General features: G+C 38.0%; 1 protein-coding gene across 16 annotated transcripts in view; it reads right to left on the reverse strand.

Moving 5' to 3' along the window:
• The window catches only part of LOC100559191 (hornerin), an 87,286-nt gene that overhangs the window by 3,081 nt on the left and 67,680 nt on the right, over window positions 1-16,525 (reverse strand). For 11 of the 16 annotated variants that reach the window (XM_062979536.1, XM_062979545.1, XM_062979541.1 and 8 more), the window contains 18 exons: window positions 15,675-15,710; window positions 15,455-15,484; window positions 14,810-14,845; window positions 13,606-13,647; window positions 11,870-11,908; window positions 11,665-11,700; window positions 11,527-11,568; window positions 10,687-10,722; window positions 9,445-9,528; window positions 7,360-7,431; window positions 6,977-7,015; window positions 6,789-6,827; window positions 6,011-6,049; window positions 5,863-5,901; window positions 5,442-5,471; window positions 4,718-4,885; window positions 2,273-2,341; window positions 1,555-1,584 (listed from right to left, as the gene is read on the reverse strand). In XM_062979536.1, the coding sequence (XP_062835606.1) occupies window positions 1,555-1,584; window positions 2,273-2,341; window positions 4,718-4,885; window positions 5,442-5,471; window positions 5,863-5,901; window positions 6,011-6,049; window positions 6,789-6,827; window positions 6,977-7,015; window positions 7,360-7,431; window positions 9,445-9,528; window positions 10,687-10,722; window positions 11,527-11,568; window positions 11,665-11,700; window positions 11,870-11,908; window positions 13,606-13,647; window positions 14,810-14,845; window positions 15,455-15,484; window positions 15,675-15,710 (906 nt within the window). The remainder of the gene's footprint in view (window positions 1-1,554; window positions 1,585-2,272; window positions 2,342-4,717; window positions 4,886-5,441; window positions 5,472-5,862; window positions 5,902-6,010; window positions 6,050-6,788; window positions 6,828-6,976; window positions 7,016-7,359; window positions 7,432-9,444; window positions 9,529-10,686; window positions 10,723-11,526; window positions 11,569-11,664; window positions 11,701-11,869; window positions 11,909-13,605; window positions 13,648-14,809; window positions 14,846-15,454; window positions 15,485-15,674; window positions 15,711-16,525) is intronic. The other 5 variants (XM_062979537.1, XM_062979538.1, XM_062979543.1 and 2 more) reach the window with 5 other exon arrangements.

Below are 16,525 nucleotides of genomic sequence, written 5' to 3' on the forward strand. Positions count from 1 at the left end.
GAAATGTACTCTGTCTTCCCTACATGAAACTAACAGCACAGTGTACAGTACCATTTTTCTAGTCTGGATACTCCAGAGATTTATGTAATGCCATTATGGTAACTGCTGTTTTATTTCCAGCTCCTCCCCCATTAATCCCAACATTGTATTTTTTACGACTGCTGCTCTCTGAAATATTTATGCTAGCCACTGCAGTCTCACTATCTTTTTGCTATGTAGTCTTTTTTGCTAGTTCAGATTCTGTCAATGTATTTTATTTGTCTAAATGTATGTATCCTTTGATAGTTTTTTCAAAATATCAGTCAGCACTTGGAAAAGGTATTTTGTTGGGACTAAATCCTAGAATACATCATGATGTTTAGGAGATTTAGCCAAAGGAAAACAAGGAGATAAAACATTAAAGCTGGGTTGCTGTGAGTTTTCCGGACTGTATAGCCACTTTCCAGAAGCATCAAAGCTCTGAATCCCTTTTTTATTTTGTTGCTTCTTTCCAAGTTAGGAAAAAACCCAGAGCTTTTCACGGCCAGCTTGGATTTCAATCTATAAGCTTAGTTCCCTCTCACATATCAGTTTCCATCTGTGGTTGTAGCTAAGTGTGCTCTATGCATTGGAGTGGGGGTAATTTTTATTCTTCCAGACCACTAAACCTTTGTGACAAAACTAAACCAGAAGAATGTTACTGTCTGTTCTTCCCTTAGTAGTAAACAGGCCTACTGAATATTTTTCCCTCCTTGATTTACTTCTTCTCAGTCAATTTACCCCTAGTTCTATTCCCAGACCATAGGTAGTAATGGAAAAAAGTGTGTAGATAAATGGTCTAAATTAGATATAGGAATCACTTGCTCTCCTGATGTTGTTGAATGCTAACTCCCAGCATTCAACACCACTCTCTATGTTTACTAGGGCTGCTTGGAGCTGCAATACAACAACATCTGCACATGCACATGATTCTAATGGTCCAATGTCCATGAAGTTTATTTCATGCACAAAATTATTGAATATATTGTATGAAATCACCTTCAGGCTATATGTGTAAGATGCATATGAAACATTTGTTCCCATCTCCAAGACACCCCAGTATATACGGACCAAATGCAAATATTCCAAAATCTGAAAAAAATATCTGATCCGAAGCTTTTTGGATAAGGGATAAAAGGGAAAGGTTTCCCCTTGGTATTAAGTCTAGTCGTGTCTGACTCGGGGGTGGTGGTGGTGGTGTTCACCTCAATTTCTAAGCCGAAGAGCCGGCGTTGTCTGTAGACCCCTCCAAGGTCAAGTGGCCAGCAGGAAGTGCCGCTACTTTTCCGCCGGAGCGGTACCTATTGATCTACTCACATTTGCATGTTTTCGAACTGCTAGGTTGGCAGAAGCTGGGGCTAACAGCAGGAGCTCACCCCGCTCCCTGAATTTGAATCAGCGACCTTTTGGTCAGCAAGTTCAGCAGCTCAGCAGTTTAACCTGCTGCTCCACCAGGGACTTCATTGGATAAAGAATACTCCATTTTTTTTACAAAATGCTATTGTTATTTCATAGAAAGAAAAAAAATATACTTACATTGCCAGAAGACTGGTGGGTTTGAGAACCCTAGATGGGAAAAGATACAGAAATTATTTTAGAAAATATATCTTGTGGCTTGAGGACATTGCCATGTTACTCGCACTGCCTTCCAAACTATTTTTCTCTAACTGGAATTCCAAGTATGACCCACTTTTTTAATATAAAGGGATATGGCAATATTTGAGGGGCAAGAAGAAGCTCTATGGCAGCTGTAGGATGCATGGACTTAATTTGGGTAAAGGTGGGATGGGGTGTCATCTTGAATGTGTCTTAGGATGGATCTACGCTGTCATATCATCCAGATTATCAAATCAAATAATCCAGATTATTTGCTTTGAACTGGATTACATAAATTTACACTGCCATATAATCCAGTTCAAAGTAGATTATCTGGATTTTATATGGTAGTATAATTGGAGCCTTAATTGTTTTTTTTTTTTGTGAGCTACAGCCACTGACTTCAGTGGAATGTATAGCACACTTACTGCACTTACTACAATGCAGTCCGGGCCCCGCCACAGTCCGGGCCCCTCCTTCTCACAGTCACACCAGAGGCACTTGTATTCTCCATTTGTTTCTGACACGATAAATAAAGAGTACAACACTATACACCAGAGTGGTAAACTTTGGGAATGAGGAGGTGCTTAACTATCAAGAAGATACACAGTTGCTAATGGAAACCTCATTCCAGATTATAGAAACTAATAAATCTTACAGCCATGGTTCTTACATGTCCACCATACTGGTTGCCTCCTCGTCCACCTCCATACTGGTTATTTCCATACTGGGGACCCAGTAGAATCAGAAAATTAAAAAAAAAATAAGAAAAAGCAATAAGAAAAAAAATCATGATTTTTAATTGTAAACGCCAGTACTTCTCTGAATATTTGTTAATGCTCTAGACCAGTGGTTCTCAACCTGTGGGTCCCCAGGTGTTTTGGTCTACAACTCCCAGAAATTCCAGCCAGTTTACCAGCTGTTAGGATTTCTGGGAGTTGAAGGCCAAGACATCTGGGGACCCATAGGTTGAGACCACTGCTCTAGACACTAGAGAAAATACTTAAATTATCTATTGTTGTCTGCTTTGCCTGTACTAGAGCTGTAAGCCATGTTTAGACAGAGAAAGCAATCTCTACACATCCCCAGATGTTTTGCACTTTTTGATGTTTTTTTTGAGATTTTCAAATGGGCAGCATGGTATTTGTGGAAGTATAATGCTTTTCTTAGCAGAAAAAGTGGATATTTCCATGAAAAAATTAATACTTAATAAATTAATACTATATCTGTTGCATTTTATTCTATTCCTTCAGCTGGAAATAGTTCTAACGTCTACCTCATCCCAAGTCCCTTACAAATTGTAGCACTTTGGTCAGCTACTTCGTTCTCTAGTTTACAATATTCACTCCACGCACTTTTGGCCCAGTTCTCTTTTATGAGCTTGCTTGGGTTTTTTAACTACTTGTGTTAATCTTCACATGATTGTTGTTTTACTGTGTTTAACATGTAGAACTGTATTTTATTTGGATGTGTTTTATTTTCTAATGACTGTAATCATCTGGGCTTGGCCTCTTGTAAGCCGCCCTGAGTCCCTTCGGGGAGATGGAGGCAGGGTATAAAATTAAAATAAAATAAAAATATTAATAATTATAATTATTATTATTATATGATGTGTTTAAATTGGGTTTTAAAAAAATAGCATATGATGTTTTCGTTGATTATGTATTTTGTGTGTCAATGTATATGTATAGGTGTTTTTAAACTTTGTATGCCACTTTGAGTTCCACCCATGGGAGAACAGCAGGATAGAAATAAATTAATAATAATAATAATAACAACAACAACCACCACCACCATATGGCTTTAATCCAAACCACACATCCAACATAACTGTTTCCATTGGAAAAGCAAAAGATCTCAAAATTTACAGATTCTTTTTTTATATTGAGTCAATCTCTCACAAAGCCATATGTTATGGCTATTTGCTTTCAAATTAACTTTCATTGATAGTCATTCAAAGGCAAACCTAGCATGAGTTTTCTCAGCAATATTTGTTCATAGGAGGATTTTCACTGACTTCCTCTAAGGCAGACCTGCACAACTCAGAAGTAGTAAGGGATCAAATTACAGCAGGCTACACTTTCTTGGGCTGCATTCCCAGGAACAGGACTGGGTTGGGGAGCCCTAGGCATCCTTCCTGCAGCTCTAAGCATGAGGCTTCCTTTACAGCTGCCAGGGGAGTTGCCTCCAACTGGCCGGCCATCCTGACACCCCGGCATCTCTTATCTGCCCAACAGCATCTTTGCGACTCTGAGGGCAGTGGAGGGGATAGAGCACAACAATGGGGGCAGCTGAAGAGGAGCCCCATTCACAGGCATTGAAGAAGTCATGAGCTGCCTGAAATCCTTTGTGGGCTGCATGTCGTCTGTGGGCCATATATTGTGCAGGTCAGCTTTAAGGCTAAAGAGAATGTGATTTGCCCAATGTCAAATCCAATACCTGATTTGAATTCTGGTCTCTCTTCGTCCAACACTCAAACAACTACACAATTCCTGGCTCTGCAGCCATTTACTCATATATAAATACTGCTGAACAGTACTCTTAAACTGACCACCACCCCCTTAACTTAATGAAAAGCTATATATTTATTTATTTTATTATTATATATTTTATACTTTTAGAATTTATTTATACAGATTTTAATGGTTTAATCTGTCTATGGTGTTATTTATGAGGCCTGAATGAGCTATATGTTTTAGCCAAGGTTCTTCAATTGTCCTATTTTAACTGTTTATTAATTAGTTTGTCTTAACTTTCTTGATTTGTTGTGTGTATGGCATTAAATGTTTGCCAATTTTATTTTAGGAAGCCACCCTGATTCTCTCCGGGGAGAAAAGGAGGGTTAAAAATGAAGTTTTATTTATTTATTTATTTATTTATTATTGTTATTATTATTATTATTATTATTATTATTATTATTTTTTTATTATTATTATTATTATCCTCTGGTTCTACTATGTAGGTTACTTTGGTTGTCTCTGCCAATAGGAACTCTGCTCTTAAAAGAACTGTTAACCATTATTTTAGTTTTTTAGTTTCATTCACTGGTGGGAAGTCTGGATATTATAGCAAAAAGTAAATTCTTTTGGAGAATATTCCTTACTTGTCCTCCATACGGCCTTCCTCGTCCACCACCATATTGGTTGCTGCCACCATATTGGCTTCCTCGTCCACCACCATATTGGCTGCTGCTACCATATTGGCTGCTACCACCATATTGGCTGCCATATCCACCACCATACTGACTGCCTTGTCCACCATAAGAAGAGGCCTGTTAGGAATAAATGTTTTCATAATTTAGCTGCAGGCATCTAATATCTTCAAGAAATTAGATAGGCATGATAGTTCAAGAGTAAAAGGTAAAGGTTTCCCCTTGACATTAAGTCTAGTCGTGACCGATTCTGGGGGGTGGTGCTCCTCTCCATTTCGAAGCCAAAGAGCCAGTGTTGTCTGTAGATGTATTCAAGGTTATGTGGCAGCCATGACTGCATGGAGCACCGTTACTTTCCTGCCAAAGCAGAATCTATTGGTCTACTCACATTTGCATGTTTTCAAACTGCTAAGTTGGCAGAAACTGGGGCTAACAACGGGAGCTCACCCCATCCCGGGGATTCAAACTGCCAACCTTTCAGTCAGCAAGTTCTGCAGCTTAGCGGTTTAACCCGCTGCACCACTGCGGCGCTGTTCAAGAGTAGGGATGAGGAAATAGAATCAGCTCCTCTAATGTAAGAGGGAATTGCAGCTCCAGAAATAAGTTCATCCATAAACACAATTGAATCAAGTATCCTAGGCAAACTAATAGAGCAGAAAATAAAATAAATACTTACAGAAATCCCACCGGGGCAAAAACATCTGCCCTGGAAAGAAAAGAAAAAACATATATGATATTTTTTGATTGAAGGAAAAACTGGCATCTTATGAGAATGTCCAATTTAGGAAGAATTTTGTTCAAGTGAGATCTATTTTCCTTTATTGTTGTTAAGTGCTGTCAATATGACTTTAACTCATAATGACCTCATGAATGGGAGACCTCCACGTCACCCTCGCAGTGGCTTCCTTGACTGTGGCCCCCATATAATCCAGTTCAAAGCAGATAATCTGGACTTTATATGGCAGTGTAGAAGGGGCCTGAGGCTATACTGGACAAACCAAAGATTGGGAACAGTAGCAGTACTAATATTACCAGGAAAGGCCAGTCTTTATTTGAGCAAATGCAACTGACAATCATAGTAAGTAGGAAACACCTACCGGCCCACCAGGCTGCCTGCCTCCAGAGTATGCTGAGCTCTATATTAAGAAAACATATTTTTAATGTTCTGAAAGGTAGACCTATAACCATATTCATCAGTAGAATATGGTGTTTATAATATCAACTGTATGAAGAAAGAAAGCTTACCGGACCACTCTGCTGACTGCCTGAAGGGGAGGATGAATCCTGTAATTTAAAAGTAAGAACAGAGGTGATTTGTATATCTTGAAGCTTTCTAGTTCATAGACTGATTGAAGAGTAAGTTCATATTAATCTTTGTTTAAATGTCATAAAAAAGAAAAAAAATGCAGGCAGGTACATCCAGGTGCTCTTTAAAAGAGCATCAAGCCATGGCAGTTAAGTTGAGTCAAACTGCATTAATTCTACAATCTAGAAGCAATCTAGATTTGGTCAGTGGGCAGACCATCTGGGAATGTACGTACATATGTGCTTTGAGTACTTTCATAGGACAAAGTCAAGGTATTTTGATAAGCCAAAAATAAGTCCATAAGATATGCATCTTAGAAAAAAAAGAACTGGTGCTCTTTCTGATGAGTTATTTTATTGGTAAAGCAAGTTACCGAGGCCTCTTCCACACAGCTAAATAAAATCCCACATTTTCTGCTTTGAACTGGGATTTATGGCAGTGTGGACTCAGATAACTCAGTTCAAAGCAGATATTGTGGGATTTTCTGCCTGATATTCTGTGTGACCTTGACATAGCTCACCTTTTTCCTGCTTTAAAGCATTATAGCAAATCTTGGAATACATGTCAACAATTTGAAGAGATGTTATAGGCGATTGCCTCCTGAGACTCCTTGAAAAGTTATACACAAGCTATCTGTTTCTGTGCTAACAGTATTTTTGCCTTCCACCATGGAAATGGATAGTTATTTATTGATGGCTTTTGATGTGACTTTTTTACCTGTCCATCAGTTTGATTTCCTTCTGAAAAAGTTGAGTTCTGTAAAAAAAATATTTAAAATTAGAAATGGTTTGTTTCTGTTTAAGATGACTTTCAATAAAGCATTTTCTGTTTTTTTGTGGGTTGGATTTATTTTGGAAATAATACTATCTTTATGCCTGCATCCAGTGAGGGACCATAAGTCTTACCTGTCCACCAGGCCGACTGCCTCCTGAGGAAGAGTTGGTCTGCAAGAGATTAGGGATTCAGTGCTGTTGTTATTTGGGAGTGGGATCTTTATGGGGAATAAGATAATGCCTGACCCAATCTCAACTTGGGAGAATTTAGGTATAAGAGAACATTTCTACACACCTCCCTTTTGTTCGGGGCATTTCACACCACAGCATTATAGCATACTGTTCCACATATAATTTTATTGTTACATTTTAAAATGGACTAAATGCTGGGGAGAGGCTGGGAAGACTGATGTTCCAACTGGGAATATCTTCAAATGAAACCTTTAGGGACCAGGACATCATTAAGAAAAATCCATGTTCATGCTTACAATATGGCAAATAACATGAGATTTTACCTTCCCGTATTGGTTGCCGCTGCCATATGATCCACCTGGTCCATACTGGCTGCTGCCACTATATGATCCACTCTGTACAGAAAACATTTACAGGAGAGTCCAACACTTATCCAACATAAACGGGCCAGCAGAACGTTGGATAAGCGAATATGTTGGATAATAAGGAGGGATTAAGGAAAAGCCTATTACACATCGAATTAGGTTATGATTTTACGAATTAAGCACCAAAACATCATGTTTAACAACAAATTTGACAGAAAAAGTAGTTCTATACGTAGTAATGCTATGCAGTAATTACTGTATTTATGAATTTAGCACCAAAATATCATGATGTATTGAATACATTGACTACAAAAATGCGTTGGATAATCCAGAACATTGGATAAGTGAATGTTGGATAAGAGAGACTCTACTGTATTTCCAAAATGACTTTTTGCTGTCAAAATGCAATATTGTATCTTTATCACATGCACATGAGCAGAGCAATCCTAATGCTAAATTTGTCACCTGGAGGATTAGGATGGGGGTGAAAACATATTCCTCCTGGCACCTAAATTTTGTGAAGGAACTCTAGTTAATCCAAGGATGAGATTAATTCAGAGTTGTTCCATTATTTTGTAAGAGGCCCAAATCAGTGTTGGAAATAGCAACCTTCTACAAGCCTCCTATACTCGTTATTTGTTACGTATATAATTGAAATTGCCTACTATATTATATGTATATATTGGTATGCAGTTTTACCTAACTCTATGTTGTTTGATGTTGTAGGAGGGACTACAGACCATGTGACCCAGATCTGAGACTATTCAGAGTGAGACTCCATTTTAGAATCCGTTTGAATCAGAAGTCAGTCAGAATCAGTTGATGTCAGTTAGAGTATGAGTCAGTATGCATTAGCAATAGTTGAGTATATAGCATAGTAGTAGTCTGTTTGCATCAGTTGATGTAGGAAGTCACTTGAGTATAGTGGAGTATAGTACAGTATGCTGCAGTGAGTAGTCAGTTTATATTAAGTCAATGTACAGTAATGTATTAGACTGACGAAAGTATTAAGTTAACATGAACCAATATGCAATGTACCTGTATGCTAATACATGAAATTTGTAAGTAAATCAACTATGTTAACTTTGTAAGTAAATAAACAAGGACTACGTTTTTTTTGGTATCTTGAGGACATGATTTGAAAGCAATATATTTTATGGGAGAGTAGATGTTCATTTCTGGGCAGCTGAAATAACACTTCTGAAAATCTGCTATACATTTTATGCATTGGCATATTTTTGTTCCTAACAGTTCAAAGAGATAACCAGGCATATCAGTCTAACAACTGAGAAACCTAAATTTCCTTGCATGAATAGTAGTGGCTATTTATCACCAATAATAATATAACTTTATTCTTATATCCCACCCCATCTCCCTGAAGGGACTCGAGGTGACTCACATGGGGACGAAGCCCAGAAATACACAGTAAAATGCAATCACATAAATACATTTAAAACATATAAACATAAAATCATAAAACATATAATACATTAAAACATACTCAAGCAATAGCTACCAGTCAGGCCCACTGAGAAGAAGATTGACTCAAGCGAGTTTCTAACTCTTCTCAGGAAGATCATACTTCACAAAAAAAGTTATTATTCCAAATAGCGTGAATACCAATTAATCTCCAAAAAGGGCCACGCTTCCAAATGGCTTTGGAGATGCTGGTTTTTCCAAAAGGTTGTGATTTCTAACCTTTTAAAATACCAGACACCTCGGCTATTCCATCTTTGAATCGATAAAGCCAAACCCCCTGCCTCCAATTTAGAGAGAGGGAGAATTTAAAATAAAAATAGTTGTTTGGATGAACTTGGCAATACCCCCAACGCCTTTTGCTCTGGCTGACATAAGATGGAAGAAATTCGATGAAGTTGTCACTTCTCACTGAACCCGTTTAGGATAATCTGTAAATTATTTATTATGGAGCTCAGTAGAAAAGGCCATTTAATGTTCTCTAGTATCCTACATAACCTTTTTTTTCCAATATGCATGCGCGCGTGTGTGTGTGTATGTGTGTATTATACTAAAAATTATTTTTACCTGTCCGTATTGGTTGTTGCCATATGATCCACTGTGGCTGCCATATGACCCACTTTGGCTGCCATATGATCCACTTTGGCCACCCTATATTAAAAAAAAAAGTTATGAATATACAAAACAACAATCTCAGTATATTTTCTAGATTCGAGAGCCGTGACGGACTGATTGATTGAATTCACAGTCTGCCGCTATCTCAGACTATAAATCATATAGTCTCCCAGACTAGAAAGCTTATTTTGTACTTAGGCTTTAAGGCACAAGCATATGCATAAAATAAGCATAAGAGCTTATCTTAATTTTCTTTTCTCTGTGTATAACTCAGGTGGCTCATGGACCAAGCAGAAGGGTGCCTCTCTTCACCATTTTGGGTTGAACCCCCTCGCAACTAATATAAGCCATGCATTCTGATTTATACTAGACATATGTTATTGATACGTTATACAATAAAGGGTTTTTATCTGTCCACATTGGCGGCATCTGCTATACAATTCACCCAGGCCACTGTCAACACAAATCACTTATTACTTCAACAATTTTATGATCGAATTGTACCCAGAATACTTTCTATATTGAACACCAGAATAGGGACTTGCTATATATTTTTCCATGTATACTCTTTATAGGATTGCTGTGAGTTTTCTGGGCTGTATGACCATGTTCCAGGAGCATTCTGTGCACAGTCCATGTCATGACACAAAGAAGCCATTGAAATCCACAAGCATGTGGACAATTTCAACACAAAGGAGGAAACCATGAAAATGAACACAATCTGGCTACCAGTATTTAAAAACTCTTAAAATCAGGAAAGTAAACATTCAGAAAACTGGGGAATTACAGACAAGAAACAATCAGGGCCAGCTAACACCTCCCAACAAAGGATTCCTTCAGGCAGGAAGCAGCCAGGCTTTTAATCTGCAAGGTCATTAAATTCTAATCCAGCTGGTCAAATGAAAACATTCACACTTGCCTCAAACAGACAACAGTTCTTTCTTGCAACCTGGGCATTTTGCAGATATATAAGCCCCACGTACCTAGTTTCCAACAGACCTCACAAGCTCTGAGGATGCCTGCCGTAGATGTGGGTGAAACGTCAGGAGTGAATGCTTTTGGAACATGGCCATACAGCCTGGAAAACTCACAGCAACCCAGTGATTCCACCCATGAAAGCCTTCGACAACACATTATACTATTTACTGTTATGAGATATGTAACCTATTCATTATATATTTGTAAATGTTTTACCTGTCCATATTGATTGTTGCTTCCATATGACCCACCCTGAACAGAAAACAAATGCTGCTTTAAAAACAATTGTTGTGCATGTTTCTTTCTGTTTTTGAGAGCGGAATACACAGATAAAAACATTTGAAAAGTGGTCAAAAAGTGTTTTCTGCATGTTGGGAAACTTCGATGAGACAAAACTTGGATTGAATCAGTTTGTGGCTGATTCTGTGCAAAACTTCCACAAGCAAGTTTTGTGTGTGTGCAAAACCCAGCTTTTTCTACACCTAAAGTAATGTCTCCACACACATAGGTTTTGCTTTCTGTATTGAAGATGCTGTTTAGTGAAGGAAAATACTATGTTCAGTAAAACAATATACAGTGTTCCCTCTCTACCTCGCGGTTCACTTTTTGCGGATTTGCTGTTTTGCAGTTTTTAATAAACATTAAAATAATATTATAAATCATAAAAACTTATGATTTACAGTGGCGGTGGTCTCAGTCGGGTGCGGGCAGTGGGACGGAGAAGGAGCCTAAATGGCAGTGGGAGGAGAAGGAGGTGACGCCATGTTCCCCTGCCTCTTCTTTCCCTTCTTCCTTTCCTCCCTCTTTCTTTCTACTTCCTTCCTATGAAAAAGCCTAGTGTCCCTACTTTGTGGATTTTTACTTATTGCGGGTGGTTCTGGAACGTAACCCCCGCAATAAGTGAGGGAACAATGTATAAAACTGTTGAACAAAGTACGTAAGTCCCAGCTGTGTATATTTCGCATTGGGAGGAAAATTGCAAAAATTACTTGTTGCTTCCTTTGAGAATGAAATTAGCTAGAAAATACTGCTTTAGAATAAGCATAAAGTGTTTACCTGTCCATAATGGTATTGGTTACTGCTCCCATAGGACCCATCCTGTGAAGAAAACAGTGAATATATGTATATATTTAATATTACTGAACATAAAGCAGCTTTCTTTCTTTGAGAACAGAATAAGTATAAAGTTTTTACCTGTCCATAGCGGCTGTCCCTTCCATATGATCCACCCTGTTCAGAAAAGAGTTATTGTTTCAGAAAAGATTGTTCCCAAAATACATATTGCATTAGTACTTTTGCATCCTGGTATTTTCAGATTAAAGAACAGAAATTGATCCCAAAATATTATTTTTTCTACACTTATTTTAATGTATATCATATGCAGAATATTTTTAATTACCTGTCCATATTGGCCTCCGTATGATCCACTCTGTCCTCCCTATACAGAAAATATTGATTACATTGGGGAGAGTGGGGGAGATTGTTTCTTGTTGCAAGCACATATTAGAACATCTACATTAAGCCAGTTTTAACAGTCAAGAACAGATATTAGTGTGACACTTGTTTATTTAATTTAATCATATATATATTTCAGGATGCATTTGCACTACAAATGAATGCAGTTTAACAACATTTTAACTCAATGCTGTGTAATGCTAGATTTGTAGATTGGTGAGGCACCAGCACTCTTTGGCAGAGAAGGCTACAGCCTTGTAAAACTACAACTCCCTTGATTCCATAGCATTGAGCCATGGCTGTTCAAGTAGTGTCAGACTCCATTCATTCTACAGTATAAACGCACCCTCTGTAGAAAATCTTCCCCACAAAGGAGGTAGGCTATCTAATTGTGAGCTTCTGCTGCCAGAAGGGCACCCACTGTGTCAGTAGATGCTGCTTTAGAGTATTGCTTCTTAAATTGCAAGTCCTGACCCTTAGCTCAATGTTTGGATCCTGAAAAAACCAGCAATAGTAACCTATTGGCTGTTCTAGACATTTAGCATTAATCTGCCACATGGTGTTTACAGTCTGTAAAAATACTTCAGCTGTATATCATAAAAAGGAACATCAGTCTGTTTAGCAAGCCTTGCAAATGATGGTTTGTTATCTTGAAAAGTTTGATTTTTATGCCTATTTTATATACCTATATACCTGGGGCCACATAAAAACTTTTCAGGCCAAAGGGGTTGCAAATGGAAAAGTTTAAGAAGCTCTGCTTTAAAGAATCCTGTTATCCTCATCATGGAGATGGACACAAATTACCCCATCAGACAGGGCTTACTTTGGTGGCATATGCTGGTTCAGCCCTAGTTGACCCACAGGGTCTGCCAACTCCAATCTCATGATGCAGAGGAACTTCTGGCGGGGCTCCATGGGTCAACTAGGAAGCAATGGGGGGAAGCTGCGTAGTCGATGATTCCTCTCGTGGAATCAGCTTCCTGTTAAGCCAGGCAATGTGGAGTGTGGGGTGACAGGTTCCCCATGCCACCCTATGGTAGTCGCTAGATTCGAGGTCAAAAAAGGGGGTATTCGGTGGGACTCCATAAAGCTTCTGTTTCCTCAAGCCATCACCCTAAAGGGGAATCAAAAACACAGGTTCCCTGGAGGAACCTTGCACCTTATAAGGGCCGATGATCACAGTCTGGAAAGTCATGGGAATGGAGAGCATTGGGCTGACCCAAATGCCTGGTTGCTGTGTATTCTGGGGAGAGGTAGCCACAGGGACATACATTTTAAAACACAGAAAAGCTCTCCGTAAGCTACTTTCTATACTTAAGCAGAACCGAATAATAATGAAAGTTAATTTTATTCTTATACTTGGCATAAAGTTTTTTTAACAACAGTGTGTATTACTTATCTAGGAGCCCCGGTGGCACAATGAGTTCAACCCTTGTGCCAGCAGGACTGCTGATCGAAAAGTCAGAGGTTTGAACCGGGGGGAGTGGGGTTAGCTCCCATCTGTCAGCTCTAGCTCCCCATGTGGGACATGAAAGAAGCCTCACATCAAACATCTGGACGCCCTGGGCAATGTCCTTACAGACGGCCAATTCTCTCACACCAGGAGTGACTTGCAGTTTCTCAAGTCGCTTCTGACACACACAAAAATATTTATATAGTATGTATTAGAAGTATTTTTACCTGTCCATATTGGTTGCTGCCATATGAACCACTATGCACACCCTATAAAGAAAATAATTGCTATTTAAAAAGGGATTGTTGTTGAAATATGTGTTAACATTATGCATCTTTGCTGTGCTTCTTACCTTCTTTTGGATTTTAAAAATGATTTTTAAAAACATCTTCTATTATTTATCTGGAGTATCAGCATAGTATATTGTTTATAGCATTGGACTCTGGACACTAGGGTTCAAATCTTTGCTTATCCATGAAACACCCCTTGGGTGAGTGACATTATTTCAGCCTCAGAGGAAAAAAGATGGCAAAGCTCTTCTGAATTAATGGTAAGAAAACCCTATGATAGCTTTGCCTTAGGGTTGTCATAGGTTGGAAATAACAAATAGGCACACAACAACAAGAATGCATTATTTATCTGAAGTCTTTGCATGCTTTTTAATATCACTAAACTCTCTAGAAACATATTTTAATAGCAAATCTAATTGATTTACTAAAGCCTAATCATTAAAAAAAATACACATCAGGGATTTTAAAAAAAATCTTACAAAACCAAAACTGTCAGCTGGAGCAATAATGAAAATGCATTAATGTTAGCAATACATTGCTATAATGAATGGAATCCTCTATTATCATCGCTATTATTGAAATTCCAGCATCGAATGAATTTCTCTATAGAGACAATGGGATCTGTGATCAAAAAGATGGGAAAGGTCAACTTGACTCTCCACCCTGAATCTCTGAGGATAGCTCAACATCTTTGCTTTCTAATAGTTGAATCAACACAAACTTTGTTTCATGTACAAAGTTGTTACTATTGTGTATAAAATCACTTTCAGGCTATGTGTATAAGAAATATATGAAACATGAATGAATTTCATTTTAAAACTTGGATCCCACCTCCAAGATAATTCATTATGTACATGCAAGTATTTCAAAATATAAAAATAAAATCCAAAATAAGGAACGCTTCCGGTCTGAAACATTTTAGATAAGGGAGGCTCAATCTGTATATACAGTACTATACTAGTAAGGAGGGGTGGGAAAACCTTTAGCTGTCCAGATATGTTGATGTATTATTACTGATAACATGTTTCACAATGCTGAGACTAGTTAAGGATGATGGGAATTACAGTGCAGCAGCATTTCACAGTCCTGCTATCCATATGTTCTACAGTACAGATTAAATATGCATTTAAATAATATTTACCTGTCCGTAAGGGCTGCTGCCACCATAAGATCCACCCTGTAAAAACAACCATTTTTTAAAAAGTTGATTTTGACAGAGTTTGAAAAGAAGCTTTCTAAAAAAGAAACGGGCTCCCATTAAACACTATAGTTTTTAATCATTATTTATTTGTATGTATGTATGAGGAAGAGGGATTTTTTTAAATGGTCCCATTAAGAACTGAACATTCCCAGTAGCCTTGGAAATCATGGAATGTTAACAACAGCTGAATTTTTTTTGCAAAACTAGAAGCAAAACATTTGAAGAGGGAGAGAGGACGCTGGTCTTTTTTAGCCCCTAACATAGGAGTGGATAGATGACATCTTAGTTTAGGGGAACAGACTATTTTGGAGTCCTCAAAGTGCCACTCTCCCAAATAGTCTTAAAACAGAGATCCACCCAGTCTCAAGGCTTTCGGAAAACATTCCCACTTTCTGGCTGAAAACATTCAATAATGTCAGGTTGGGAGAATATGAAGCTGTTGACTGGCTGGCTACAAAAGAAAGGACAAATGTCATTGCTATACACTTTTAGAAACTTTCTTCTCGCTCCAGGCTCCAAAGAGAACTCCCAGTATCCAATTTTGGATTGTTTCAAGCCTTATATATATGCTAAAAGAATCTTTATCTGTCCATAATGACCTCCATATGATCCACCCTGTGCAAAAAATGGACAAAATTAGGGGTTTTTGTTGTTGATGTCATTATTAAGACATTGCATTACTGAAACATTTTAGCACGTCTAGCCTTTCTATATTGAGGAGCTGAAGTGACCCCAATTTAATCTGCTACACCCTATATTCCCATGATATATAGATTAGTATATATTGGTTTTAAAATATTATTACCTGTCCATATTGGTTGCCACCCCCATAAGATCCACCCTGTACAAGAAACAGTTATTGATTAGAATGGGATTGTCCTTATATATCTGCATGAAACCCTGTTGTACAACAAAAATAATCACAATTTCTTCTATATCCCATATTCTTCCATTCTATATTTTATACCACGTTAACCACCATGGTTCAGTGCTATGAAATCCTGGGGTTTGTAATTTGGTGAGGCCCTAGCAGGGAAAGGTAAAGAGCCTGCATAACTACAGCTCAGATGATTCCACAACCTTGAGTCATGGTAATTAAAATGGTGTCAAACTGCATTTATTTTACAGTGTAGATGCACCTTTGGTTCACCACCAGGAGTACGAATACAGAGTATTAAATGTTGTTATGGATTTAATCTGAATTGTTTTTAATACTAATGATGTTCAATACTGTTTTACAGTAATATTTGTATATTTAAAATTGTATTGTAATGCTTTTAATGTTAGCCACTTTGAATCTCCTTATAAAGAGAAAAAGCGGGGTATAAATAAACATAACAACAACAACAACAATAATAATGATAAACTAGCTCATTATCAGAGGTGGCTATGGTTCCTTTCTGTCCTTCAAATGTTCTCAGTTCAGATGGATCTTTTAAAAAATAACAGATAGGCTTTTGAAATTTAGTATTATCAGCTAAATGGATCCCCCAACGGCACAGTGGGTTGAACCTCTGAGCTGTTGAACTTGCTGACTGAAAGGCTGGTGGTTTGAATCCAGGGAGTGGAGTGAGCTCCCACTATTAGCCCAAGCTTCTACTAACTAGCAGTTCAAAAACATGCATATGTGAGTAGATCAATAGGTACCACTCCACC

Source organism: Anolis carolinensis, chromosome 4, assembly GCF_035594765.1.
Source record: "Anolis carolinensis isolate JA03-04 chromosome 4, rAnoCar3.1.pri, whole genome shotgun sequence".
Lineage (NCBI taxonomy): Eukaryota > Metazoa > Chordata > Lepidosauria > Squamata > Dactyloidae > Anolis > Anolis carolinensis.